General features: G+C 57.4%; 1 protein-coding gene and 1 long non-coding RNA gene across 3 annotated transcripts in view; one reads left to right on the top strand and one right to left on the bottom strand.

Annotated features, from left to right (window-relative positions):
- Positions 1-417: 417 nt before the first annotated feature.
- Positions 418-4,677, bottom strand: LOC142048051 (uncharacterized). Of its 2 annotated transcripts, XR_012657377.1 has the most exons (4): positions 4,546-4,677; positions 3,550-3,589; positions 3,175-3,397; positions 418-1,296 (listed from the first exon to the last, which is right to left on the bottom strand). It is a non-coding gene; the product is annotated as an uncharacterized LOC142048051 (long non-coding RNA). The 2 variants fall into 2 exon arrangements; XR_012657378.1 differs by lacking the exon at positions 3,175-3,397.
- An 8,035-nt stretch (positions 4,678-12,712) lies between these two features.
- The window catches only part of NUDCD3 (NudC domain containing 3), a 33,278-nt gene continuing 18,164 nt past the window's right edge, over positions 12,713-27,826 (top strand). The window contains exons 1-2 of the mRNA XM_075117540.1: positions 12,713-12,976; positions 16,588-16,892. Coding sequence (XP_074973641.1) covers positions 12,779-12,976; positions 16,588-16,892 — 503 coding nt within the window. The 5' untranslated portion in view covers positions 12,713-12,778. The remainder of the gene's footprint in view (positions 12,977-16,587; positions 16,893-27,826) is intronic.

The following is a 27,826-nucleotide window of genomic DNA, read 5'->3' as shown; positions in this document are numbered from 1 at the left end:
CAAAGGGAAAGTCATGCTTCACCAGCCCGATAGCCTCCTACAGGGAGGTGACCGGCTCGGTGGAAGAGCAGTGGACGCTGTTTACCTCCAGCTCAGTGAGGCTGTTGACGGTCAGCCATTACACCCTCACAGACAAACTGGAGAATTGCGGCTGCTGCACCCTCAGCAACTTCGCAGACGACGCAAGGTGGGGAGGAGCAGCTGACGCACCAGAGCGTCGTGTTGCCGTCCAGACGGACATTGACAGGCTGGACAGCTGAGCTGGGAGGAACCTCATGAAGTTCAACAAGGGGACATGCAAAGCCCTACAATATCTGGTGGGAGGGAATGAAGAAGAGGGAGCCAGACCCTTCTCAGTTGTTCCCACAGACAGGACAAGAGGCAACAGGCGCAAATTAATAACACAGGAAATTCCACTCAAGCAGAAGAAAGCCATCTTTTAGGTGGCCAAACACTGGAACAGGTTGCCCAGAGATGCTGTGGAGTCTCCATCCATGGTGATATTCAGAGGTGTCTTCCTACTGCTCCTTTGCTCCAGTGGGGGTTCCTCAATGGGTTTCATTCTCCCAGCAGTGTCCCTGCTCCAGCACAGGTGCTCCATGGGCTGTAGTCCCCTCAGGGTGTACCACCTCCAGCATGGAATACCTTCTTCCAACAGTGCCCCCTCCTACAGGTCTCCTCTGCTTCCCCCTCTCTCCTCTCCTCACACACCTCCTCATGCATGCCCTGAGGGGTCTCCCTTTGCATCTCCTTCTTGTGTCTCAGGTCTCCTGCTCAGCGTCTCCTGTCCCAAATGGACACTGCTCTTCCTCCCGTGGTCTTGAGCAGAGGTGCCAGGTGCTCTGGCCGTTTGAACTTGTGGTGCAACCCCTCACACAGCTGTGGCTCCCAGCTTGGCGCATGGTTGTCCTCACATGGGAAGCCCATTCTTGACAGTAATTGCCATCTCCAGCTCTACGGAGGGAGGGGACAAGTGTCCCCACCTCTCCAGCCTTCCACCAGACCAAGCTGTGCCAGTCAGAAGAGAGGAGGTGCGGTGGCTTGCGGGAGGACCTGCCTGGACACAGGAGGGGCAGGGTCTAGAAGCAGGGAAGGGACATCCCCAGCTCCCAAGGTAACCGTGGAGATGCCCCAGTGATGGGAAGCCACAGCAGCCAGGAACCTGCGTGGGATCCCTGGTGCTATCGGCAGGGGTCTGGTGAGCAAGTCCTTGGGAACAGCACCATGAGATCAGGCCAGGGCATCACGTCCAGGATGGCATCTCCAAACCCCAAGGCTCTAATTGACTGGCGTTACCTGTGGAAACAAGAAAGCTTATGTATCAACACTCCTATCTGTAGCCGTACCTATAGCTGTATCTACAGGCTGTGGGCCAAGGGCTGTGGGACAGTTGTGTGCTGGGACTGGGTGGTGCACTGGGAGATATGGGATCCTCATCTGAAGGGCAGGAGCCCCATGCCAAGATCAAGCAGCCTGGGTTGGATGACAGCCCAGTGCCACCACCGTGTCGTCACACCTTTTGTCCTGTAGCGTGGCTTGCACAGGGGCATGGGTTTGCTGTGCTGCAGATGTGAATGACACTGTGGGCTGGGTTTGGCTGGGTTAGAGGTCATTTTCTTCACTGCAGCTGGTGTAGTGTCATTTGGATTTGGTATGAGAATAGTGCTGATGGCACACTGATGTCTTAGCTGTTGTTAAGTAGCGGCTGAGTGTCCCTAAGCAGTGCTTACACTAGTCAAGGACTTTCCCAGCTTCCCAGGCTCTGCTGGGGCACAAGAAGCCGGGAGGGGAGGGGGCACAGCCCACCCAGCTGACCAAGGGGCCAGTTCCACGCTATATGGTGTCATGCTCAGTATAATAAAGCTGAGGGAAGGAGAAGGAAGGTGGGGACGTTGGGAGTGATGGCGTTTGTTTTCCCAAGTCACCATGACACATGATGGAGCCCTGCTTTCCTGGGGATGGCTGAGCACCCGCCTGCCCTTGGGAAGGAGGGAATGAATCCTTGTCTTGCTTTGCTTGTGCGCACAGATTTTGTTTTTCCTTTTCATTATATCATTTTTATTGTTATTATGACTACTATTACTATTACTGTTGTGCTTTACCTCTTAAACTATCTTTGTCTCAACCCAGGAATTTTCTCACTTTTACCCTTCTGATGCTCCCCCCATCCTGCCGCGGGGGAGCGAGCGAGTGAGTGGCTGAGTGGGGCTGAGCTGCCTGCTGGGGCTAAACCACGACACCCAGGGAGAGGAGCCACTGTGCAAACACAGAGCCAAAACACCGCTCAGCAGCACCACCGCGGTACCAAAGCACGAGAGAGACGGGCAATCTCTGCAGCTCCAGCCAACACTGCATGGGGGAACCTTGGACCTGCAGCAGCTCTGCTCTTACAGCTCCCCTGCCTGAGGAGTGGGGACTGTGGGACTTAAGGCACCGGGGCAGGGGGAGCTGCTGGGAAACAACCTGGAAACGGCTCCGGCTCATGCCCATTTCACCTACAAAACCACAGGCTCCAGCCCCCTCCCCGCCGATAACATGAGCAGGTCTGTAAATCCTGTCCCTGACGCGCTGGCAGCACAGGTTTCCAAGGCTGCAATTTCTCTGCTAAGCCTTCCCCCAAAATCCTCCTGGGCACGGGGCATTCCTGCTTTGCAGGCACACTCCAGGGAGAGAAGCTGTGTGAGTTGGGGAGCAGAGATGCCCAAAACGCCCTTGGGATGGCACAGCAGAAGGGCAACAGGATTTTTGGTGCTGCTGAGCTGAGCTGCTTTGCATCGGTGCTCCCAGCCCTGGCGCTGGCTTTGATCTGGAGGTCCCTGAAAGTGCCCCCCTGGTCAATGGCACCACGGGCCACTCCAACATTTGCTGGCCTACCCCGGACCCCTAAGTATCACCAGCACCCCCTGGGTCCCCCCAGCACCCCAACCATCACCACCACTGCCCAGCCCAGCCCCAGGCAGCTCCACAGCTTAATGGCCCCACTTCTGACCACAGACCCACAGACCCCCCTCCTCAGTCAGGTCCCCTCCAGTGCCCCCTTGGCCCATGTGACCCCCTGCCAGACCCCCACCACCACTCAGACCTGCCTGAGGGGATGCCGGCCCCGGCACTCCCAGACCCCTCGGTTTCTCCCCTGCCCTCCAACCCTGGGCATTTTGGTCCCCTGGTGCCCACCTCTATTTGGTTTATGTGGCAAGGTTTTCGTAGTGGGGGAGAAGGTGCCAGAAGCTGCCCCCGTGTCCAACAGAGCCTGTTCCAGTGGCTCCAAGATGGACCCACTGCTGGCCAAAGCTGAGCCCATCAGCGACGGTGGTGGCACCTCTGTGATGGCATATTTAAGAAGGGATAAAAACTGCTGCACAGCAGTGACTGAGAGAGACGAGTGAGGAAGTTGAGCCTGGGAAGAAGGGAGGGGTGGGGGGAAGGTGTTTTTAGATTTGTTCTTATTTTTCATTTCTCTGCACTGCTTAATTTGCAATAAATTAATTTCCCTAAGTTGAGTCTGTTTTGCCCATGATGGTAATTGGTAAGCAATCTCCCTGTCCTCACCTTGTCCCATGAGCTGTTCATCATATCTTCTCACCATGTCCTGTTGAGAAGAGGGAGTGATTGAGCAGCTGGGTGGGCACCCGGCATCCAGCCAAGGTCAACCCATCATTCTGCCCTGTTTGCTCACATCCCTTCCCCTCCCTGAGCACCCTCATCCCCTCCCTTCCCTCTGCAAGCTCCTGCACTCCCTCCATGCCCCCCATAAGCACTCGTGCCCCTAGCCTTCCTCTCCCTGTGCACCCAGAGCACATCGCTTCCCCTCCGAGGCTCCTCCAGCCTCCCACATGAGCTCTCAGCTTGCCTCTGTTGCCTGCAGTGCCTGTTCACACCTCTTCCCGCTGCACTCCATGTCTGCTCTGACCCTTCCTTTCTCCTTTCCTCATGCTCACATCCCTTTTATTTTCCAGCCTAGAGTGCTCATGTCTCCCTCCTTCCCCTCTTAGGATGGTCAAAGTCCCTTCCTTCCCTCCACGTGTGCTGACATCTCCCCCACTGACCGCTACCTGAGCCGAGATACTCTCTGCTTGCCCCATATTGGATTCCTTCCCCTCCCAGGGCGATGGCTGAGGTGTCCTCCCTTCCCCTCCTGCAGGCTCGCACCTCATCCACTCCCACTGCCCACCATCTGCCTCTCCTCTGCTGCCCCCAGGTGCCTCACCTGCAGCCCTCGGGGCTGCCCTCCAGGAGAGCCCTGTGCCCCCAGGGTCCACCATGTCCCTTTCTGGGGGCTTCCCTCCCCCCCATGCTGGCTTATGTTCCCCATGTGGTAAAAAGGGGGTGAGCTGCCTCCCCTGGACCTGCAGCACTCCCTCCTGCCCAAATCCCTGCAGATCAACGTCCTGCCTGGCACAGGCTGGTGACCCCAGCTGGGAGCTGGCCCTAGGGGGATTTATTTGGCATTTCCAAGAGGGCCGAGGGCAGCAAGAACAGGAGCTCCCCCACCAGCACACATCCGCTTGGCCCCAGCACTGCCAACCGACCTTGGAGTTCCCCTACCTCGGGTTTTCCCTTGGTCCCCTCAAGCTTGTCCCTTTTCTGGGTGTCTGGCAAGGCATCATCTGGGTGTCCCTCGCAGCGTTGCAAGAGAGGGCAGGGAATGGCTACTTGCAGAGCAGGAGCAAGGACAGATCAGAGAGAGGTGTTGACAGGCAATGCCACTGAAGAGCCCAGGAGCCCTCTAGTGATTGTACAGCCCTTTTCACAATATTCAGCCCCAAGGCCTTTTCCCAACCAAGACAAAATCTGAGTCTCCATCCCTTGCCTACAGAAGCCAGCAGACATTTTAATGTCATCTTTTCGTGCTTTTTGTGCCAATGTGCCTGGGAGACGATCCTAATGCTTCAGATAAAAAAAAAAAAAACAACAAAACACAAACCAAAACCAAACCACAAAACCCCTCCAAGTTCCAAATCCATGTTCTATTCATAAGTTATTGCTCATGCTAATAGAAGCACAGTAAATAAAAAGACCCCTGGGAGCTCCCCGCTGCAGCTAGCTCCAGCCACCGGACTTGAAGAGCCTGAGTCAACCTTCCAGGAGAGGACTACGGGCAGCAGCTGTCTGAGTTGCATGGAGCGATCGATCTATGCCCACTCCACGGGCTGCCACCTCTTCTGTGCTTTTGTCCACCTGGCTGGAGAGCAGCTCTGTGGGAAGGGACCTGGGGTTCCTGGTGGGCAGGAAGCTCAACATGAGCGAACAGTGGCTGCTGCGGCCGAGAAGGCCAACAGGACGCTGGGTTGCATCAACAAGGGCATCGCCAGCAGAGAGAAAGAAGTCATTAGCGCTTGTCAGGCCACACCTGGAGTCCTGTGTCCAGTTCTGGTCCCCGCTGATCCCCGCAAAAAGGATGTGGCCAGGCTGGAAGTGGCCCAGAGAAGGGCCACCAAGATGATCAGAGGCCTGGGAAGCTGCCATACGAGGATAGGCTGGGAGAGCTGGGTTTGTTCAGCCTTGAGAAAAGGAGGCTCAGAGGGGATCTCATCACCGTGTACCAGGACTTAAGGGGCAGCTACAGAGAAGGCAGAGACTCCCTTTTTACACAGAGTCCCATGGAGAGGACAAGGGGGATGGACACAAGCTGCTCTTGGGGAGATTCCGATTGGACACGAGAGGGAAATTTTTCACAGTGAGGACAGTCACCCTTGGAATAATCTCCCCAGGGAAGGGGTTGACTTGGCCACATTGGACACGTTCAAGAGTCACCTGGACAGGGTGCTGGGCCATCTTGTCTAGACTGTGCTCTTCCCAGAAAGGTTGGACTAGATGGTCCCTGAGGTCCCTTCCAGCCTGTGATTCTGTGATTCTTCTCAACCCTTCCCTCACAGTTACATAGGCAGGCGAGCGTGAGACAAGTGCGGTGCAAAAAGAGGATGGAGTCATTTGCTAGACTGAAAGGAAGAGCCCACAGAAGTAATTGAAGGAGCATGTCTGAAGGGTTCTTTCAAGACTCCGTATCCAGAGAGCTGTTTTTCTACACCTGACACCATCATTACATCATTCTGTATCACGTACCGCTTCTGCTCTCATCTGATGCTCTTTTCTCATCCGGTAAACAGGGAGTCAAGTGAAAATGCCCAGGAGCCAGTTAAAAGGAAAGGCACAGGTTTTCACCACATGCATTTCCAGTAGTTTTGCTGGAACAGGTTACCCAGAGAGACCGTGGAGTCTCCATCCTTGGATGGAGTCTCCATCCTTGGAGGTATTCAAAAGTCCTGGGCAGCCAGCTCTAGGTGGCCCTGCCTGAGCAGAGGGGTTGGACCAGACGACCTCCAGAGGACCCTTCCAACCTCAGCTACCCCATTATTCTGTGATTCCATGTGCAGCTGGACAGGAAGAAGGCGGGTGACGTTACACGGGTGACGTTACACAGGTGTAGTGACACTGATGGGTAGACCATTTTATATTGCAGAGTCAGTGATCCACAGAACAGGTTTCCTACCTGTTTCCTCTTCCAGGTTTCATTTCTGTGCTATGCTTAGGGATCCAACTTGTTTTCCTTTGATGAGGAAGGTTGTGTCAGGAAGACGCAGCCCAGCGTGTGCTCAAGCCATGCCAGCCTGGGAGCTGGTTACCTGATCCCTTCTCTTGGCTTTGCTCACAGACTCCTCAGAAACAGCGCCTTGGGGCTGACTGGGCCCGCAGGAACACGTCTGCAGAGAAAGGCAAAGAATTTGCGGTGAAGGCACCTCCTGAGGTCAGATTCCCTGCTCTGGGCAGTCACTGAATCACAGAACAGTTGAGGTCGGAAGGGACCAAAGGCTTTCCAAAGAGCCCCAACACAAGCTTTCCATAGTGCTCCTTGCTTGCACTCCTGGCTACAGAGGAGGCCAGAGAAGAGCTGCCTTGGCTCAAGTCAAGCACCTCTCTTGGCTGGGGTTCCCTTCCCAGCGGCCTGGGGAAAGGGTGCCAGACCAGGGCAAGTCTTGCAGCACAACCGTGCAGCTCTTGTTCATGCTAAGGGAGGGCTGCTGGCAGCAAAAGACACACATAGGAGAGTTTCCTTGCAGCAGCTACGCTGCACGGTGGAAAGGCCTGTGCCAAGTGCCCAGCTGGGCACTTCCCAGCCCCTCTGCCCCAGGCCTGCAGCGCTGCCTGGGGTTGGTGTGACCCAAGGGCAGGACCCGGCACTGGGCCTTGTTAAACCTCACACAACTGGCCTTGGCCCATGGATCCAGCCTGCCCAGGTCCCTCTGCAGAGCCCTCCTGCCCTCCAGTAGATCGACACTCCTGCCCAACTTGGTGCCATCTGCAAAGCCACTGAGGGTGCCCTCGATCCCCTCGCCCACTGGCCCCAGCACCGAGCCCTGGGGACCCCCGCTCAGGACCAGCCGTCCCCCCGGGGCGGGGAGGCAACACACCGGGCAGCGGCAGTGTGCCAGCAGGGTGGCCCCACGGCCCCGCCCTGCCCCGCCCGACCCCGCCCCACCCCCGCCATGGCGGCCCCACCCAGCGCCGCCTCCTCCTCCGCCGCCCGCCCCCCCCTCGGCGCCCCGCCGGCCCCGCCCCCGGAGGGGAGGCCCCGCCCCGCGCAGCGCCGCGGCTGGGGGCGTGGCGCCGCCTGGCGATGCGGAGAGGGCGCCACCACTCCGGGCCCGCCCTCGGCCCCGGCCCGGCCCCGCCCCCGGCCCGGCCCGGCCCCGCCCTCGCGGGGCGCGAGTCGGGGAGGGGCAGAGTCCGCCCCCCCGCAGGGGAAACGGGGGTCAGCTCCGCCGTGGGGTGGGAGATGGTGGGGAGGGGTCGCATCGTGGCGGGGAGGTGTCACATTGTGCGGAGGGACGTGGGGAACCCCGCTAGTAACGGGCCTCCAGCCAGACCCTGCCCCGCTGATCACGACCCTCTGGGCTCAGCCCTTCAGCCTGGTCTCATCCCACCCCACTGCCCTCTCATCCAGCCCACATTTCCCGAGCTTGTCCGTGAGGGTGTCGTGGGAGACAGCGTCGAACGCCTGGCTGAAGTCGAGATAGACAACACCCACTTGCTCTCCCTCCGTCAACCCAGCCCGTCATGCCATCACAGAAGGCTGTCAGGTTGGTCAGGCATGATCTTCCCTTGATGAATCCATGCTGACTGCTTCTGGCAACCTTCTTGTCCTCTACATGCCTGGAGATGACCTCCAGGATGAACTGCTCCATCATCTTTCTGGGGATGGAGGTGAGGCTGACTGGCCTATAGCTCCCCAGGTCCTCCTTCTTGTCCTTTTTGAAGATGGGAGTGACATTTGCTTTCTTCCAGTCCTTGGGCACCTCTCCTGTCCTCCATGACCTTCCAAAGATGATGGAGAGTGGCTCAGCAAGAACATCCGCCAGCTCCCTCAGCAGCCGTGGGTGCATCCCATCGGGGCCCGTGGATTTGCGAGGATCCGGTTGGCCTAAGTCATCTCTAACCCAACCCTCCTCAACCAAGGGGAAGTCCTCCTTCCTCCACATTGTCTCCCTCTCCTCTAGGGGCTGGGATGCCTAAGGGCCAGCATTAGCACTGAAGACTGGAGCAAAGAAGACATTCAGTAACTCTGCCTTCTTTGTATCCTCGGTCACCAGGGCCCCTTCCTTCTTCAGCAGTGGCCCCACTGTGTCCCCAGTCTTCCTTTTACTGCTGATGGATTTGAAGAAGCCCGTCTTGTTATCCCTGACAGCCCTTGACAGATTGAGTTCCAAGTGGGCCTTGGCCTTCCTCATTGCATCTCTACGTACCCTGACAACGTTCCTGTGTTCCTCCCAGGGAACACACTGTGGGAAGGGGACACATCACGGGGTGGTGACCCATCATGGGGAGGGGACCCATTGAGTCATTGTATGATTGGACTGGGTGCTACAGAAAGGCATTTAAAGGATAATGCCACCATCAGGCACAGCCAACACTGGCTCACAAAGGGAAAGTCCTGCTTAATCCATGTATAGCACCCTTCTAGGAGGTCCCCCACCCAGGGGGTGAGGGGAAGGAGGTGGGTGGAGTGTTTCTGGATTTCAGTCAGGCTTCTGACCCTGTCCCTCAGCGCATCTTGACAAGTCATCCAGCTGCGGGATGAGCGGCTTCATGGGGCGCTGGGTGAAGAACTGGCTGGAGGGCTGCAGGGAACAGGGTACATCTGGCTGGGGGATGGTCAGCAGCGGGGTTCCTCAGGGCTTGGTCCTAGGGCCAGTGCTGTTCAGTATTTTGATCCATCATCTGGATGCAGGAATTGAGCACCCCATTAGCATGTTTGCTGATGATGCCAAACTCATAGTTGCTGTTGATTCTCTTGAGGGACCTTGCAGAAGGACCCAGATAGATGGGGACATTGGGCATTCATCAACAGCATGAAATGGAACAAGAACAAACAGCGGATTCTGCACCTGGGATGGAGTAATGCCAGGCACAAGGATAAATGGGGAGAGGAGTGGCTGGAGAGCAGCCCTGCAGCAAGGGATGTGGGGGTGCTGGTTGGCAGCAGGGTCAAGAGGAGCCAGCTGTGTGCCCTGGCAACCGAGAGGGCAAACTGCGTCCTGGGGGCATCAAACACAGCAAAGCCAGAGGTCAAGAGAGGGGATTATCCCACTGGATCCAGTGTTGGTGTGGCCTCACCTGGAGTATGAGGAGGGAACGTGGAGAGGGAGGTGCTGCTCTCTTCTCCCTGGGGTCCAGGGACAGGACACTTGGGAATGGTGCAAAACTGCAGAAGAGGGGGTCAGACTTGACATAAGGAAACATTTCTTTACGGAGAGGGTGGTCAAACCCTGGAACAGGCTTCTGGGAGAGGCGGTCGATGCCCCAAGCCTGTCAGGGTTTAAGAGGCATTTGGACAATACCCTTAATAACATGGTTTAACCCTTGGTCATCCCTGAAGAGGTCAGGCAGTTGGACTAGATGACTGTTGTAGGTCCCTTCCAACTGAAATATTCTGTTCTATTCTAGATAGGAAGTTGTTGTGGGATGAAAAAACCAAACCACCATGCTTGCCATGGGGACAGACACTGCAGAATGCTGTTTGCCCTAGACAAACCCCACACTGACCAAGGGCCATGGCAGGTACAACAGCAGACTCCCACTCCTCGTGGTGCTCCTGCCCTCCAGGTAACTCCCCACCCAGCTCTGCCCATCAATATCTCACCCCACCATCCCTCTTTGCTTCCCCCAACACAGAGGTTCCTTCTCTGGCTGCCGATGGCATCGGAGGTGTCCAGTGGGAGCTTCACCACCCTGGCCCCCTGCCACCTCACCACCCCATGGCTCAGCATTGGGTGCATGGCCCCACCATGCTCCACACCCTGCCCGGCAGTGCCGAGAAGCCATCGGGGGCTTTCCTGAGCTCCCAGGGGACAATCTGCAGGCGCAGGACCAGCAGTCATGCCCTATGGACATCACCAATGTTTGCCTGGCTCAACAACGCAGACAGCAAGGGCACCATCCCCGACATCCCCGATGTCCCCAACGTCCATAACAGCGCTGCCTTCTTCAACCAGGCCCCGACTTCTCAGAGTATGGGGCAGAGGGTGACTGCCTGAGGGCCAAGTGGCAGCAGCAGCACTGGGAGGCAGCAATCCTCCCTACCAAGCTGCCAGAGAGCCCCCGGGACCCTTCTCAGGAGAGTCCTCCAGAGACTTCAAAGGAGAATTCTCCAGAGAGTCCCACAGAGAGTTCAGAGGAGACTCCAATGGAGACCCCTATGGAGAGTCCCCTGAGGGTCCCCTGAAGAGTCCCCTGAAGAATCCCCTGAAGGGTTCCCTGAAGGCTCTCCTGCAGCCAGCACTCTTCTGTATCGATTGCCCAGCAGCTTCTGCAGAAGCCACCGTCTCCATGAAGTGGGGCAGACCAACCATCCAAGGTTGGAAGGTATGACATGTCAGCTTACCTGACGTGAGCATTGGAAGGGGATCCAGCAGCAGCCGGACTGCTGAAGCTCTCCTGCCTCCCAGTGTGATGCAGGGGATGCCCACACTGGAGGAGGAGGAGGGATGAGTGCTCTCACCTTCTCCCACTTCATAGGAGCAGAGAAGTTATGAGTCGCGAATTAGAGAACTTGCAGGTGAGAAACTCATGACATGAGTGATGCATTAGTGAGCTCACAAGTTGGATGAGTCTGTGCAGAGGGGATGGAGCCCTCGTTTGTGTGTTTGTCTTCTTTCCTAAAGAGCTCATAAATTAAGTTTAATTTACAGAGTAGGTTTGATATCCTGAAGAAAATGGAATTTTTGGAATTTTCCGCTAAGCTGTATCAATGAACTTCGTGAGCCTGACAAAACAGTTGAGGGCCAGAGACGGGAACTGAGAATAGGGAAGTACTTGTTTTATGAATCTGTCCCTGAGGAGAGCTGAGAGACTGATCAAAGCAAACAACCCACCTCAGAAGACACTAAGAATGGGGTGATAAAGTGTGTAGTGAAGGAGAATAACAATTGGGATGTTGATAAGAACTAAAACAAAGTGCCTGTTAGGGGAACTATCCTCATTATAATACTAAAAATCAGGCCCATAGGCCAGGAACCACCCTCCTCTCTGAGCATATGTGGTAAATCAAAAGTGAGCTGTACCTTTACATCCAAGTGAGAAAGAAATTAACCAATTACTAGCTGAGGCGTGTGAACATTGGCTGTGACCGACACATTTAACTGTGTAAATGCCTGTAGTGTCTTGGTGCGGGGTGCTAGCTTTGTGGGTTACCATTAGCACCAACCTTTGCTCAAAAATTAATTAAATAAAACACCTCCTCTCTGTGTGCAGTTTGCTTTTTGCACAGTGGGCGAATGGACCTGCTTTTCAGGATAACAGGTTCTCCTGTAAATTTGAGAGGTGCAAACAGACCATAAGGGGACACGGGGACAAGGTGGATGGGGCACGGGAATGGGGACGGGGTGGCTAGGGAGGTGGGGAGATCTGGTCGGGAATGGGGGGCATGGGGGAACGGGGAGGGGGTGGCTGGGACATGGGGGCGCATGGGGACATGGGCGTTAGGCCAAAGAGAGGGGCGGAGCTGTGGGGGGACTGGGACAGAGGGACGCTGGCAATGGGCAGATGGTGATGGGGTGCAGGGCTCACGCTGGGGGATCTGCCCCCCCTGCGGGGGGGGGTTGTGAAGCACTCTCCGATGGGGCGGGAAGTGAAGCACCCCCACGCTCCTGGGACACTGGGCCCCCCACAGCCCCAGAGGTCACAGCAGCCACTGTGGGGCTGGGCTTTCCCTGCTGTGGGGTGACGGTGCACAGGATGTGGGGTGCTGTGCCCCACGAGGATCCTGTGCTGGGGCCACCCTGTGCGAGGCCAGGACGTGTCCCCATGTTCCCCCGGCTGGCTGCAGTGGAGCTGTGGGGGTGGTAGGTGCCACAGCAGGGCAGGGGTCCCACTGCCACTCTTGGGGGGCTGGGGGTCTCCCGGGCACTGGAGCACAGCAGGGAGGCCCACTGGTGCCACTGGGGTCTGGGGGTCCCCTGGGTATTGAAGTGTGGGGGTGTACCACTGCTTTTCTTGGAGGGGCTGGGGGGCCCCTGGGTACCACAGCGGGGCGGGACGGGGCGGGGCGTGTCCAGTTGGCACTACTGTGGGGAAAGGGGTGTCACTGCCACTTCTGGGGGGCTGGGGGTCCCCTGGGAACTGCAGCAGGGCGGAGGGTACCCGTGGGACGGCCGGAACGGCGCGGCGCGGGTTCCGGGCGGGCCGAGGCGCGGGTGGGGACACCGGAAGTACAGGGGTCGGCGCGAGTCGGACCGGAAGCGCGGCCTGGCGCGGTTGCCGTGACAGCGGTCCCGGAGCCGCCATGGAGGCCGCGGCCGCGCTCACCGACATGTACGACCAGGCGCTGCTGGGGATCCTGCAGCACGTCGGGAACGTGGAGGAGTTCCTGCGCATCCTCTTCGGCTTCCTCTACCGCAAGACCGACTTTTACCGTCTCCTCCTGCGGCCCGGGGACCGCCTGGGCTTCCCCCCCGGCGCGGCGCAGGCCATGGCACTCCAGGTACCGGCGGGGCGCCCGGGCACGCCGCACCCCCGGCCCTGCGGCTCTCCCGGGGCCGGTGGCCCTCGGCGGGCGTGGAGGTGTCAGGCCGGGCCGCGCTGGCGGGACGGGGGCGGACGTTGTGTCCCTCTCGCCGGGCCTCACCGGCCGCGTTTGTTCTCGCCGGGGCGCGGCGGGGCGGGTGTCTGCCCGCGGGGCGACTGGTGCTCTGGGACGGCCGCGGTGGAGACCCGCGGACCGGGGTCGGGCAGCACAGCGGCCCCCGGGTAACCGGCTCTGTGCGGGGAGGAGGAGGAAGAGAAGGCAGGAGGTGTTCTGGCCTGTTGGGCGAGGGGTGGGAAGAAGTGTCACCCTTGTAAAAGGACCAGGAGCCCCGGGGGCAGGCGGGGACTGTGGGACCCCTGCAGAAAGAGCTCGGGTGCGATGACCCTCTTGGACCTTGGCTGCAGCCGGCTCAAGGGGCAGGCTGGGCTCCTGGGGGGCTGCCGTGGGAGCCCGGGGTACCTGGAGAGTGGCTGAGGGCAGGTGAGGGCCCTGGGAGCCACATGGGGAGCTGGTTTGGGCTCTGCTCATAGAATCATAGAATGCATTGGGTTGGAAGGGACCTTTAGAGGCCATCTAGTCCAACCCCCCGCAGTGAGCAGGAAAAATAAGAAGAAATGCCACAGAAGGCCACTTGGTTGGTCAGGCAGGACTTCCCCTTGGTGAAGCCGTGCTGGCTGCCTTGAATCACCTCCCTGTCCCCCGTGTGCCTTAGCACAGCTTCTAGGAGGACCCGCTCCGTGATCTTCCCCAGCACAGAGGTGAGGCTGACAAGACGGTGGTTCCCCAGGTCCTCCTTTCTACCCATTTTAAAGATGGGCTCAACGTGTCCCTTCTTCCAGTCCCCAGGGACTTCACCTGGCTGCCATTGACTTCTCAAGTCTCATGGAGAGTGGCTTGGCAGCTACATGAGCCAGTTCCCTCAGGACCCTGGGGTGCATCTCATCAGGTCCCACAGACTCGTGTATGTCCAGGCTCCTCAGGCTGTCACAAGCCTGAGCTTCTCTTACAGGGGGAGGGGCTTTACCCACCTGGTCTCCATCCTGCGGTTCATCGGCTTGGGAGGACTGAGAGAGGTGACCATGAAGACTGAGGCAAAAAAGTTGTTGAGTCTCTCAGTCCTCTCCTTGTCTGTCGATAGTAGGCCACCATTCTTGTTCGTTGGGGGGGAACGCTTTCTTTGAGTTTCCTTTTCTGGCTGACGTACTTTAGAAGCCTTTCTTGTTATTCTTTGTGCCCCTCGCCAAATCTAGCTCCGGCTGCGCCTTGGTCCTCCTGACCCCATCCCTACACGACTGGGCAGTGCTGCATTAATAGGTGAAGAAATTTGGCAGAAAATGAACCCCCTTGTGATCCAGCTGGTCCTAAGATGTCAGAGAGGCTGGAGGCGGCTGGGCTTAGATTCTGAGTGATCCCCAATTCAGCGCTGTCAGCCCATGAGGGATGCACTGACAGGACGGTCACTCTTAGCCCAGTCGTGCCCAGTAACGCCTCACGGCTGGATCCAGTAATAGTGCGGTTTATTGCAGCAACAAAAGTACAGGTCTGTGTCAGATTGCTGGTGATAAATGCACTGTCTGCAAAGCATATGTGAGTCTAAAGCGCTGAAACACAAAACACAAAATAACGAGCTTGTTCTCTCGATTTCCCAGGGGATCAGTAGGTGTAACCAAGTGTTCGAGTCTCGCCCAAAGGCATCCCTTTGTGGGGGGGGAAGGTTCAGCCCTCAGACTGATCCCAGCAGGTGCGATGGGATCTTCCCTCACATCCCTCTCTCTTGGAGGCATTTTTATACTATTGTATGTTTAGGTGGAGCTTGGGTGGCTCAAGTGATAGAGACCTTCGTTATTGGTGGGTGTAGGAATTCCTTGCATTGATTTCAAGGTATAGACTAAGAGAAATTCAGAGCGCAGCTCAGTGAGGGGTGGTTGTACCTTGGAGGTGGGTAGCCTTGGGGTGGAGGTGTGTCTTTTAGTATTATAATGAGACATAATGAGCAAAGCTCACCCCCAGGGCATGATGTGCAGGCACGGTTCCATGGTTCCATCCAGCCCCCGGATCTGTAGTGATTTGTGGACGAGCTTGGCCATGAAGCCTTCGCTTCACTCCCTCCTCCCCTTATCTCCCTTAGATTAGGACACTGAGCTCCGTCAGTGTTCCCAACATCTAAGAGTGCAGGTGGTGTTGCTGAGGGGACGATCACTGAACCGATTTCCAGCACACCAACTGCATTCCACTCTGGAAGTTAACTTCTATGAACTGTGGAGATAACTTTAGCCTCAATAATTTCAACCTCAATAAGCTCACCCCCAGTAATCACTCCACAGGCAGCATCCCTATACTATTCCCAGGATACGTGTCCCTGCTTCCACTGCCTGTGAACTGCCTGCTGAGCTCAGCACCAGGCTTGCCTCAGTTGTGTGTGAGGGATGGCCAAAGCCCTGACCTGCTGTTTCGCCACCTGGCTGGGCTGGATTCGGTGCTGGGGCAGCGCTGGAGGTCTCTGACTCAGGGCTTTCCTGGTCTGTCATTAATCTTTATTACCAGGGAGGAAACCAGCTCATAAAACCAGGAGTAAGGCTGGATTTGGGATGTTCATCTGCTCAGAGTGGGCGAGTTTCCCGTCCCTGGGCTGGCAGGTGGTGGGGGTGATGCAGGCAGACAGATGGGAGATCCCTGCCCCTCTGTCTCCCTGGGGTGGTCTGCAGCATGATGGGGTCCTCGCCACCCCCAGCCCAATGTCCCTGCGTCCCAGGATTGGCCCCTGCCGTGGGAGGGCACTGGACTCTGCGGGCGAGCAGCGAGCCCAGGGAGGCCTCAGGCTGCAGAGGGAGGAGTGCAGAGCCCAAACTGCTGGGCAGCGGGGCAGTGTCAGTAGGACACCGGGCTCATGTGCGCCCTGGGCACGAGGGAGGCGCAGCACTGCAGCCGCAGGATTCATCCCCCAGAAAGGTGTTGGCCAGGGCGGCCTCGCAGCTGCAGCCACAGGGGCTGGAGCACAGGGAGGGCACAGCGGGCAGTGCAGAAAAGACTCGCCCCCGTCCCGCTTGGCTGTGGCCCAGGGGAAGGACGTGGTTTCAAGCCTTTGCTCCACACGATCTGCACGGGGCTGGCTTGAGCTTGGGCTTTGGCTGGAGAGAAGGAGCTGGGGATGGACTCTGTGGCTTCACGCGGAGTAAAATTGATCACAAAGAAAGAGGCAAATGGAGCAGGGACAATACCTGGTGCTTGCCTGTGCCATGTTTTTGTCCCTTTGCTTTGCGCATCCTCTGCCCAGAGGAAGACTCAATTGAGTAGCACCACAGGCCAGTCTCCCACTGGGAGCACTGGAGCTGGCTCCGAAATATTCCCGGAAAGCAAGGGAGGGCTGTGCTTGAGGCTCACTTGCCTTCCAGCATGTGTTGCAGTGACAAATAGCACTTGGGTGGGAGTGGGGGCTGTGTGGTGTCCAGAGAGGGAGGGACAGCAGTCAGTGCCCCAACCATACACTGCTTCTCTCCTCTTCCCCCAGCTTCTTAGGCAGAGCTTGGCAGCTCGACTACCCACCTGGTTTGCTTTTTATCTTTCAGGCATTCAAAGTCTTTGAGCGGATGGCCCGGCAGGATGATGAGAAGAGGCGCCAAGAGCTGGAGGCGAAGCTGAGGAAGAAGGAGGAGGAGGAGGCTGCCGCAGCCGCCGAGAGGGTGAAACTGCCCCCTGCAGCTCAGGAGGTTGAGGTAGAGACAACAGCAGAGGACGTTCCAGCGGCAGATGCTGGGGGAGCTGCGGGGATGCAGGAGTCGGCCATAGCCCAGGATGCAGCCCCCAGTCCTGCGTCGGCAGAGCCCCTGGGGGCCGCTGCCCCAGCAGAGCCCCATCCAGCAGAACTGCCCACGTAAGGATCTCTTAGTTTCTTTGTGCTCCTGGCAGGGGGGGAGGCAAAAAATACGAAGGTGATGTTCACTGTCCTGCCGTACAGGCCTTTTTGGGGCGGGGCGGCCCTCCTCTGCAGGCACTCAGCCCTTCAGGAGGATGTGAGGATTTTCCTTGTGGGCTCCTGCGGCTGGAGCCATGGTGTAATTCCCCATGGGAGGACAGAGGTTTGTTCTCCTATGGGTAGTTTGGTGTCTGCCCTTCTGGTTGGAGCAGGGAAGGTGGCATGTCCCTGTGCGCAGCCCCACAGAGCTGGGCTGGTCCGTGCGGCTTCTCCTTGCACTGGCTGCGGTGAGGAGCGTCCCTTTTCCGGCACTCGTGGGCTGATGGTCCTGTCTGTCGCAGCTCTGGAAAACCCAGCTGCCATCCTGTAACTCTTTTCTCACAGAAATTCAGTGTCGGGCTCCCCTGGCGTGCTGTGAGACATGCCGGCAGCCAGCTCGGAGCTTGCAGAGATACCCGCAGTACCTGTGAGTTGGTGCGGGCAGGCCTTGCTGCGTGGCAGGCAGTGAGGCCAGGTGTGGCATCAAACACACATGGCAAAAAATGGGTTCGGAGACCTCTGGAGGTCTCTGGCCCAGCCCTTTACTCAGTGCAGGACCAGCTTTGAAGATCAATCAGGTGCTGCAAGGAGTTTTCTCTTTAGCTGTGTTCTTTTGCTGGACTCAGTCGCTTTCAAACGCAGCCTTGGTTTTTACAAAAATGTCCTTGTTTCAAAGTCCTTCCCGGGTATCTGTGACTCTTCCAGCTCGGCTCTGCCTGCTGAGCAGTGGGGGGTGAGCTCTGGTGGGCCAGCATGGCCTTTATGAACCACTTATCTGTGCAAGGTTCGCCCATCCTTCCCAGGGCTTCACCTTGACCCCAAGCAAGGCAAAGCTGCCTCGCCCTCATACGCCCTTGAGTTTCAAGCTCCCGTGTCTCCTCACTGCCCGAGTCGGTGCTTTGCCTCGCCTTGGGAAGGGATGCTGCGAGCAGGCCGTGGCAGACCGCCGCTGCCTCCTCCTTCCCCGATGCCTCCAGTGGTCAGAGCCCCACACAATGGCTGCTCTGCCCTGCACCTACCCACCGCTGCTTTCCTGGTTGTACGTGGGGCTTCGCTGCAGTCCGTCCCCGCTGTCTCGTCAGTGCTTGGTGAGGAGGACAGCGTGGGACAGTGATCCCCGTCCTCTGGGCCAGGTTCAGGCACATCAGTGGTGAGAGTGAGCCACTGGAGAGAAGCAGGCATTCCTGGGGGAGCCCCAGGTCCTGGAAGGACAGGGGTGGCCGGTGCCCCGAGGGGCAGAAAGGCTTCAGAGCCCGGACTTTGGGGCTGCCTGCCCTCAGTGTGTAGAAGGGATGGGGGCAGTGGAAAGGTAAGTGGCAGGACTGTGGCAGAGTGCGAGCCTGCAGCCTTGGCTCCAGGCAGCAGTAGAGAGGAGGGCCTGAGCGTGGCAGCTGTTGGGTGGGAGGGGAAGGGTGCCGGCCGCGCCTGGACAAAGGGCCAAGTAACTTGATCCAATGGGAAAGAGAAGGACTTGTATGTAACCGATCTGACACATATCCCAGAAGATAAAAATAAGCCAGAAACCAAAAATGAAATCACCTTAAAAGCTGCGTTCTGCTGCCTGAGCTGTCCTGTGAAAGAAAGATTGTCCTCGGGGCTGTCAGTCTGACACCTCTCCCAGCACAAAATTAATGAGCCAAAAAAAGCCCTGTTAGAGCTGGCAGGTCTCTGCGGCCGGGCTGCATGACCACAGTGCTGACCCGTGTGTTTCCAGCCCGGTTTTATCCTAAACGGAAAGGAGAGGGAGAGACGCGAGCCCCCTGCGAGTCCACGAGCAGGAGGGAGCTGGTGCTGGTGTGGACGCCGGCTGCTTGTGCCCCCTCGCAGCCCTCATTTGTTGTGTTCTGCCACAAGAAGTTTTGAGTTGGGCCTTTTGTTGAGGGGGCAGCGGCCGTTGCGAGTGGTATTTAACTGCCTGAAAACAGATGTCAAGGCTGCGGGAAGGAAACCAGAGGGATTAGGAAGGGAGCTGAGGACTGTTGCGGGGGTAGGATGTGTCTGACGGGGACAGTTTCTGCTGTGGGTGAGGAGAGCCGTTCTTGCATGCCCAGCCAGGTGCAAAGCCCACTGCATCCTCCACCCTTTGAGTGTCTGTCCTGGCATAGCCGGAGGGAGGCTCCGGACAGATTTCAGACACTCTGGTGGTATTTTGCAGCCTGCACATGTGGCATCCAACTCAAAGTCCTGTGTAGCAGCTCTCCCCCCCCCAGTCTAGCCATGAAAAGAAGGTGCCTTCAGCTGAATACAGTCGCCCCTGCAGCTTCTGTGCTGCCCGACAAGCTTTTCTCCCTTTCCTATTCCTGCCTGCTCCTCCTCTGACTGCCCCAAACAGGCTGGTGGGGTAAAACCCTTACAGCCCCCTTGGTGCCTGCCCAGTTTGGGGGTGTGGTGGGTGAGACTGGACGCAGGAGGACCCGTCCAGCGACATGTCGCAGCCCGGTGGTTTCCAGGCCAGGAGAACAGGGTGTCTGTGGGCTCTAAGTAGGGCAGAGTGGCCAACAAGTTTGTCAGATGGCTGTAGTTGGTTTCTGTGCCTCTGGGGGGCACTGGAGCCCCCCCGAAAGGCAGCGGGGCCAGGAGCAGGCATCCTGGGCACCCCCAACAGACTATTAATAATTTAACTGGCTGCTTAATTCTGCACAGCCCCTTCTGAGCAAAACCCAGAGCCACCAGCCTGGTTACGAGGGGTGCATGAATTATGCGCGACTCTGGCAGCAAGAATGCAAAAAAGAGCTTACGAAAATATTTTCCATCTCCCTCCCTCCTCCCCCTGCTGCTGGTGAAGAAAACTGCTGCCACCAAAATCTATATAAAAACTCGCTCATTCTGTCAACCTGACTGCTCCATGAATGTAGGGCAGGTACCATCCCAGATCTGCCAGCTCCCATCAGAGCCTTGCTGTGCACCCGGGTGCTAGGGCGCTGTTCGTGAGCATCTTGCAAAGCACAGTGAGATGGTAGCAGCTTTTTTGGGGTTGATCCGGAAGGAGAGAGTGGAATCAAGCCGGCTTTGCAGGTGGGGAGGATCACCCGCAGGCGAGGAGGGTAGGAGGGCTTGCTTCCTTGCTCTGCCAGGGGCTTGGGCAGGTCTCCCTGCATCCCTCACCTCCCCTGCCTGTGAAACACAGGTGTTGCAGTTCTCTTTTCCTTGGAAGGCTGTCCCATAAACATGCTGAGGACTGGGGTGCCTTTGGGGTGATCCACGTGCCGGGAGCTGTGCTGAGGGGGACTGGAGGTCTCCGTGCTGCTGAAGAAGCCATCTCCTCGGCCTGGCTCGCAGCTGCCCTGGGCGTCCTTGCCAACCTTCCCTGGCCGTCGTGGCTCCCATGGTCTCCCTGCCTCGCTGGGGCAGCAGAGGTGGCCGTGCCCCCCGGCACACCCCGCTGCGGGGCTGCTCGTCCCAGGAGCACACGGCCGGGGCTGGCGTTGCAGCTGCACATCTTGCGCAGGCCCCAGCTCCGGCTCTTCCCCCATCTGTCCCGGAAGCCATCCTCGCCTGAGCTCAGCTCCTAATTTTGAACACCTCCGCCACCCAGCACCCTTCCCTTCCCCCAGCTTGGATTTCATCCTGCATATATTTGCCACACAGCATTTAAAATAGAGCCCGGCAGCCCACGTGTGGCACTGCGCAGCCTGGCCTGGGTGCTTGGCTTGTGCTTTCTGACTCTGGTTCCTGGCTTCCCTCTGCTCCCTTCTTTCTCTGAGTATGAACTAGGGCTATGCTCTCCTCCCCCAGTCCCATGAGCCCCATCCCAGGGGTTACTCCATGCGCAGGCAAGAGGTGGTGGCAGGAGGTTAAGAGCTGCAGCTCTGGAAGCATGTGCATGATGGTGAATGCCTCACCTTCATATATTTCTCTGTCCAGCCCTTGCGTCTCATCCGGGTGCTCTGGCCAGGCGTGCTTAGGATGGGGCAGCTCTGGACTCTTTGGGATGCTCTGTTAGAGACCGTCTTGGACCTTGGGAGAGTGACCCGCTGCAAAGAGCAGCAGGGCACTTGGTTGTCAGGCAGGTGAGGTCTCCCAGAGAAGGATCTTTGGGAAGGGTTCCCCCCAGGTGACTCCAGCCTCGTTCCTGCCTTCCCCTGGGCAGTGGAGAGCTGCTGGTCCCTCTACTCCCCTGCCCACACAGGGACGCAGGTTGGGTCGGAGCAGGCTGGCATGGAGCTGTGGCACCCACACGCCCCAGCTTGGGCTGCCATGCTGTGCACGGTGTGCCCAGGGCTTGAAATGGGACCAGCAGGACATGAAGCACTGGTGAGCACCAGGCGGGCTGAGGCAGACATGCAGCACCTCATCCGTGGGGAAGGTTTGCGGCTCCTGCCGGGGGACTTGGCATGGTGAGCCAGCGCAGAACAAAACCTCATGCCCTCCACGGCCCAGCTGTGCACCTCCTTGGGCGTGGAGAGGGAAGAAAGGGCTGAAGGAAGGGACTGTGGTAAGAAGGGGGCTGTTTGCGGCTCCATCACTGCCTCGGTTGGGCCTCAAAGGAGCCCCTGCCAGTCTTTTGCCATGTGTGACCTGGGGAAGAGACTCCCATCACCTGTACACGCAGGGCAGTTGTGCCGGGGAAGGGGATGAACGGGCAGCAGTGTTGCCTGTGCCCCGGCCTGGCCCTCGCAGCCCAGCAGAGCCTCGGCTGCCCGGACCGCCCTGTCCTGGTGAGCTCTGCCTCGGGGCCGGCCACCTGCTCCGCCGGCCCGGTAAGCGGGTGGCAGGGCTCGGCAGTGACCTACAAAAATCACTTGTGTACTTTCCGGCTCACTGTCCCTAGTGAGAAGCAGAGCAAAATTGAACTGAAATGTGTTAATCTGGTGAGCTGACTCCTCTGACACTCCAGCTCTCTCCTCTCCCAAGAGCAGCCGCTTTCATTCCAGGTTAACCCTTTGCAGGGCATGCTGGGGCGCATCCCCGGGATGATCCGGCAGCACTCTGGGAAATTTCTATGAGGCTCCCGTGTGGATCTAATTTGACTTAGCAATGGCTTGGCTTTGCTGGAAGCCCAGATGAGTTGTTTTCATCGCAAGGTCCTTGCAGGATGGGCTTTTGGCATGGCTTTGTTCTCCCCAGGGTGCCGGGGAGGGGAATTTCACTGCTGGCCACCCTTAGCAGAGGAGCAGGGCTGTGGGGACGGGCTATCGCTGCACACTGCTGGCTTCGAGGCCAGTATTGTTTGACTCCGAGGTGGTGTTACCGCAAGCTTTCTTCTCTCATGGGAAGGGAGTGGAGCCCACAGATGCTTCTGTTCAGCAGGCTCTGTTAGGGACCTGTCCAGACCAGAAGCCAGTTAAACTGGTTTCCTTTGCTGATGTCCCTGTGGGCTCTCCTGGTGAGCTCACCGCTGGAGCACAGGGTCTGTGCTGTTCTTCCAGCCTGACCCAGAAAGACAGAGCTGATCCTGATCCATATTTAAGGGAGAGTCTGTCCTGGTTCTGATTCCTTTCACGCACACGAGCTGCACAGAGGGTGCCGCAAGGCACCCGGGGCTGTGTGCAGGGAATTCCCCTGGCGCGGCCGAGGCCCGTCACGAGCAGCAGCCAGACAGACCTCCAGAGAACGGCCTGACCTGGTACAGCCGAGCTCCATCTGGCCCCGTATCCTGTCTCCATCAGTGGCAGACGCTTGGGGAAGAGGAGAAGAACAGAACGAGCGTGCGGTGATACTTCCTCTGTGTTTTCTTCCCACCGCCGGCAAATCGTGGCTCAGCAGCTTTCTGAGCCAGAGCGAGCGCTTGGTCTTTCATGTCTCTTGGTGTATTATTATTTTTTTTTCCTTTTGTCTCTGAACTTCGGCCCTTGCGTGTCTGGGGCCTCCGCGGGAGCGTCCTGTGGCAGGTCCACCACCGTGCAGCGCCACCACACGCGGCTCTTGTGTCTGCACAGGTGGAGAGGCAGCGAGCAGTTTCCCATTTCCCTTCTCTGCCCTGTGTGGGGTTTTCCTACCATGTCTGTTTTCCTCCTTTCAACCTTTTTTTAGGCTGAAGAGTCCTCATTTGCTTGGTTGTTTCTCACTTAAGCATCTTTGTGTTCCTCCTGGTCCTATACGATCCCCCTTAGCTCGTTGCCAATGCTGGGATGGCAAGGGCCGTCCCTGTGCTCTGCGCCTGTCTGAACCATCAGGGTTCTCCACTTCCTACCCCGTTTCTTTGCTCATCGGTTGTTCCACTGGCCCGGTGGGGCCAGGAAACCCTCTTCCAGCCACCTGGTCCCCCCCAGCCAACTGGCATCACTCAAACCCTTTTCCTCCCCTCCCAGCGCTCCCCAGCACTGTTGACCAGCTTTCCAGGCAGGAGCTGCAGCCCGTGGCAGCTGGGAACAGGAGCTTTGTTCAAGCCTTGCTGCTCAAAAGCCCTGTGTTGGCCAGACCCTCCTCCTTGGGCACGCCCGGGAGAGGAAAGGCAGTTCGTCCTTGGCTCATTGTGTAACACAAAGGCTGTTTCGCTCTCGGGACCTGCAGCGCTGGGCTTGTGGTACTGTTGTGTCAGGTTTCTAGGAGGGATGTGTCCAAGTTATACTGGGGGGAAGAGGAGGAACTTCTCTTTAAGTCCTCCCTGCCAAGCAGAGTCTGTCTTCTTGCAATGGAGAGAGGCTGTGGCTTCCTGCTGGGAGAATTATTTTAATACATAAACCTTCTCCCATAGCGGTTGAAACTCAACTGCTTGGGAAGCATCTTTTCAAAGAGCTGAAACACTTGAGCTGAGGATGAGATCCCTCCAGCCCTCTGTCTGATGCAGCCCTTAACCGTAACGAGCCTTTTGCAGCTGACGAGGAATTGGTTGGGGCCCAATTTTCCAGCGGGGAATCGGACTCCTCCAGCTGGGTTGCTGAGATCAGCAGCAGAGCCCCAGTTCCCATGTCACGCACTGGATCGCTTAGGGCTTTGGTTGCCCTACCAAGGTACTGAGCTCCAAAATTAGGTCCCAGGACCAAAAATAACTAAATTAAAACCTATAAATTTTTCTCTTAACAAGCAGAAAATCCCAGGGCTGGAGGCCGAGGGACAGCGTGTGCCTGATTCTTATTTAAAAAAGCAATATCTGTTTGCTTGTTTTAATATCACGTTATTCGCCAAAGGAAGCGGCGTAATGTGGAAAACTACCACGAGCGGGTCCCGGCACGGCCCCGTTGTGCCATCAGGTGTCGGGAGAGATTGGGCCAGGTCGAGCGGGTGCTGTGGGGGTCTGAGGGGCCGCCTTGTCCCCTGCTCCCACAGTTCAGTCCTGTTGGACTTCTTTGGCCTTATCCCCTCTCTCCAGGGGAGCTATAATTGAATCCAGCCCAGTTTGGCTGTGTGTAGGTCTCTCGGAGGAGACCTCTGAAACCCGAGGTTGTATAAGCTCTGTGCAAACAATAAAGATCCCGGGGACTTTTCTGGACAGTTGCGTGTCCTGCTGTCCTTGACCTAAATATCCCAGCAGTAGTGAAACCTAACCCTCTGGTGATGATGCTCCGAAGCTCTCCTGCGAGCTGGCTGTGGCATTTAAACCCGCCGAATGTCAGTAAGTTGGCTCTGTCGAATGGCTCCGTAAATAACTCGGAAACCGAAAGGGAAGGCTAAAAGCTCCCCTGAAGAGCGTGAGCTTGGAAAAGGGCAAGCCTTTCCCCTGGTGGGGCGACGGGCAGAGCATCTTGGTCCTGTACGGTGGGACCAGTGGGACTCCAGCTGCTGTGGGTTGGGTGGATTGGCTGTTTGGCTGCTGGGTCGGGCAGCAAAGGCATCATCTTGTGTGGGTGGTACGTTGGGCATCTTCTATGGGGGAGCCTTGGCCCCCTCTCCCCACAGCATCGTCTGGGCTTGATGATATGATGTGATACAGGGGGAAGGTGTCTTGATGCGCTCTGGTTCTGGTCATTGGACGCATCCTCGTAATGAATCAAAGCTCTGAGGCTTCCTGAAGGCAGGAGACCTTCCTGTGGAGCTGACGGTGGGCACCACAGGCTGGACCCCAGGCTGCATGGCCTAGCCAGGGCGTGCCTGAGCTTTAGGGGTGAGGGGGAAGGCATTGGCTTCTGTTTTTTGGTCTTTTTTTTTTGAGAGCAGGACCACCAAAGCTGCGCGCTGCGGCCTTGGAGGCGTGTGCTCAGGAGCTCTGAGGTTGGGGTAGAGGACAACTGAGGAGCCACCGATGAACTTCTGTCCACCCCAGGGGTGAAGACAACCTTTCAAACTGGATTTGGGGTGTTTTCCCCAAGCAACCCAAACATACCTGGGCTGGAAGAAGCCCTGAGGGTCAGGAGGGGCCCCAGACCCACCCCGGGCCACTGGTGTGCTCGGGGCTGGAACGCACTGACAGCTGGAGGGTGGCAGAGTGGATCAGAGCGGATCCCGAGGCTTGTTGACTGCAGGTGTGAACTGAGCTGTAAGAGGGAAGGGTTTGGTATTCAGCTTGCTTAACGCTTTGCCGGAGACCTAATTAACTGAAGTGTTCTGTACAAAGGCAGCCTTTATGAAACACTGGGTGCCTCCAGGACCTCAGTGAAGGTGCCGAGAGCCTGCGGTAAACGTTGCTTCTGCCTTGGTGCTTCTCGGGCAAAACCAAGAGAGATGGAGTGCAACGGTCCTGATATTTTGATGCCAAAAGATGTTAAATCTGGAGGTGGGGGGGAGGATCCTTCACAGCTTGCTTGCAGAAGGAGCACAAACCTGGTATTTTCCACACACGCAATCCCCGCAGCTTTGGAAATGCAGCTTTCTGAAGAGGTTAAATTTTTGGCTTCTCTACCTGTTGCTTGGCTGCTCCAGCACCGCCGTTGGGACCCCGAGTAGCAGAGGGCATGTCTGACCCTCTTAAAATTAATCTTAAAAGCTGTGGCTTTTTCCCTCTGGCTGTAATCCAGCTCGAGCTGGGGCTTGATGGAAGGTGTACAGGGTGCACAGACCTTCCCGTGGCTCGAGGTGGCTTTGAGTTTTCATCTGGTCATGCTGGCAAGCAGGGGGCTGGGAGCCAGGAGCTCTGGAAATCTGTATTCCAGTGCGTGTGTTGGTGCCGTCGGGCGAACGTGGCCTCTGTGTAGCAATGCGGAGAGCGCGCTGCCACCCGCCTGCTGCCTTCCCAGCTGGCCGGCCCTCACCCTGCTCCTCCCATGATGGTTTCCACCCGGATGGGCTGGGCACAGGGGCTTCCAGGGTGCTTCCCCAGGAGGGAGGGGGGATTTATGATCATGTGAAGGCCTGGAGGCTGCTGGGGTCTGACAGGAGCAGGAGCCCAGGTGGGTGACCTGACCGTCACCAGGGCAGGAGGACGGTGGCTGCTGACGCAGCACTGGTTCTCAGCCACCCTGCACTACCTGCAGCAGCAGAGCTGAGCATGTTGCAGTGGTTTTAGGGGGACAGACTCTGAATGCTCCTCTCGTCCTCATCTACATCATCCTCCCCGCTGGATGGGAAGCCCAGCAAGATGCTTTGAGCCAAGCAACGCCGGCTGTGAGCTACAGAAAGATCGGAATGCTGCTGCCTTGGGTGAGACAGAGGCGGCGGGGCCACGGCGTGCAGGAGGTAGGGCCCTTCTTCCACCTCACCTCGAGTCCTGCCAGCACTGGCACTAGAAGCTGTGGTGGAGGCATCTGGCTTGGAGAAACCCACCTCAGAGCAGGCGTTTCCAACCAAGCCAGAGAGGAAAAGCCCTCAGCTACAGCCCCGCTGTGGTGCTGGGTGCCTTGCAGCATGGCAGCCTGCCCAAAGCGCTTGCGTGTCAGCAGCAGCTTCTCTTCCTGAACTTGACGATGCTTCCTTGAGTCATCACAGTGCTACGGACGCAGGATTAATTAAGTTGATGGACGCCACTCGCTCTAGGCTGCTGTCATGGAGCAACAGCCTTGATCCAAATGTCTGATCATTGCAATAAATGCTGGCTGGATTGACGGCGTGCAGTGCATCTCTCTGGCAGGCCCTGCTCGCTGCATGCTTATTTGGGTTAGGCACACGGACACATTGTGCCTGATTTTCTCTTTTCCTATTGCTCGGAACTTCATTATTACTTAATGAGATCTTTCCATTCTTGGCAACCTCTTGAGCTTGAAGAAGGTTTCATGCATCACAGGGGGCCTCTGACAGTGGTTAAAATACAGAGCTGGGGTGGTTTTCCTCTGCTGTTTGCCGGCAGGGTGTCTCCGTACAACACCCTTCCCCTGCGTTTGCCCCACTCTAAACGGAGGAAGGTCTCATGAGGGGAGAACCTTGCTTTTGTTGTTGGGATGTGCTTGTGGGACCTGTTGCTGATGGCGGGGTGTGGTAGGGTAGGACTGTTATAAATGCCTCCCTCAGGAGCAACTTTGCAGAAGGGAACAGCTCTAGGTACCCATTTCTGTGTCCAGCGGGTTGGTTGTCTCACAGCACCAGCTTCCCCCCACATCACCCGTTTGGCCTCGGCCAGTCCTGCTTGCCCAGCTTCAGCTGTTGAGGTTGTTTGTCTTCTCCACCTGCCTCTACCTCTGGCTCACTTAACTGGCTTGACACATTTTCCATAAAGCTGCCTAAATAATTCACCTTGACAAAGAGCAAACAGCAGTGCCGGCCCCGGAGGAAACTTTCTGTGAATGCCAAGTGATTGGAGGGTGTCTGCTATACTGGCCCACGGTGATGCTGGCGAGGTGCAGACCCCCACCCTGAGCTCAGCGGTCTGCTCAGCTGAAGAGCCAGCGCTGGCTGAGGCCACGGTGGATGCTGAGCCGTCAGGCATGCCTGACCCTGCAAAACCCGGGTATCCCCGACTTCTGTTGTTCTGCTTCCCAAGAGGGCGGGCATCCTGCATCGGAAAGCTGAGATGCTCCAGGCTGAGAGGATCAGTTTCCTTAAGTAGCTCTGAAAATCCTTGAGATTTTTTCTTTTTTTTTTTCTTTTTATGGAGAGAAAAAAAG

The sequence above is a fragment of the Phalacrocorax aristotelis genome, chromosome 24 (assembly GCF_949628215.1).
Source record: "Phalacrocorax aristotelis chromosome 24, bGulAri2.1, whole genome shotgun sequence".
Taxonomy (NCBI): Eukaryota; Metazoa; Chordata; class Aves; order Suliformes; family Phalacrocoracidae; genus Phalacrocorax; species Phalacrocorax aristotelis.
This window is presented reverse-complemented; position numbering and strand designations above follow the sequence as displayed.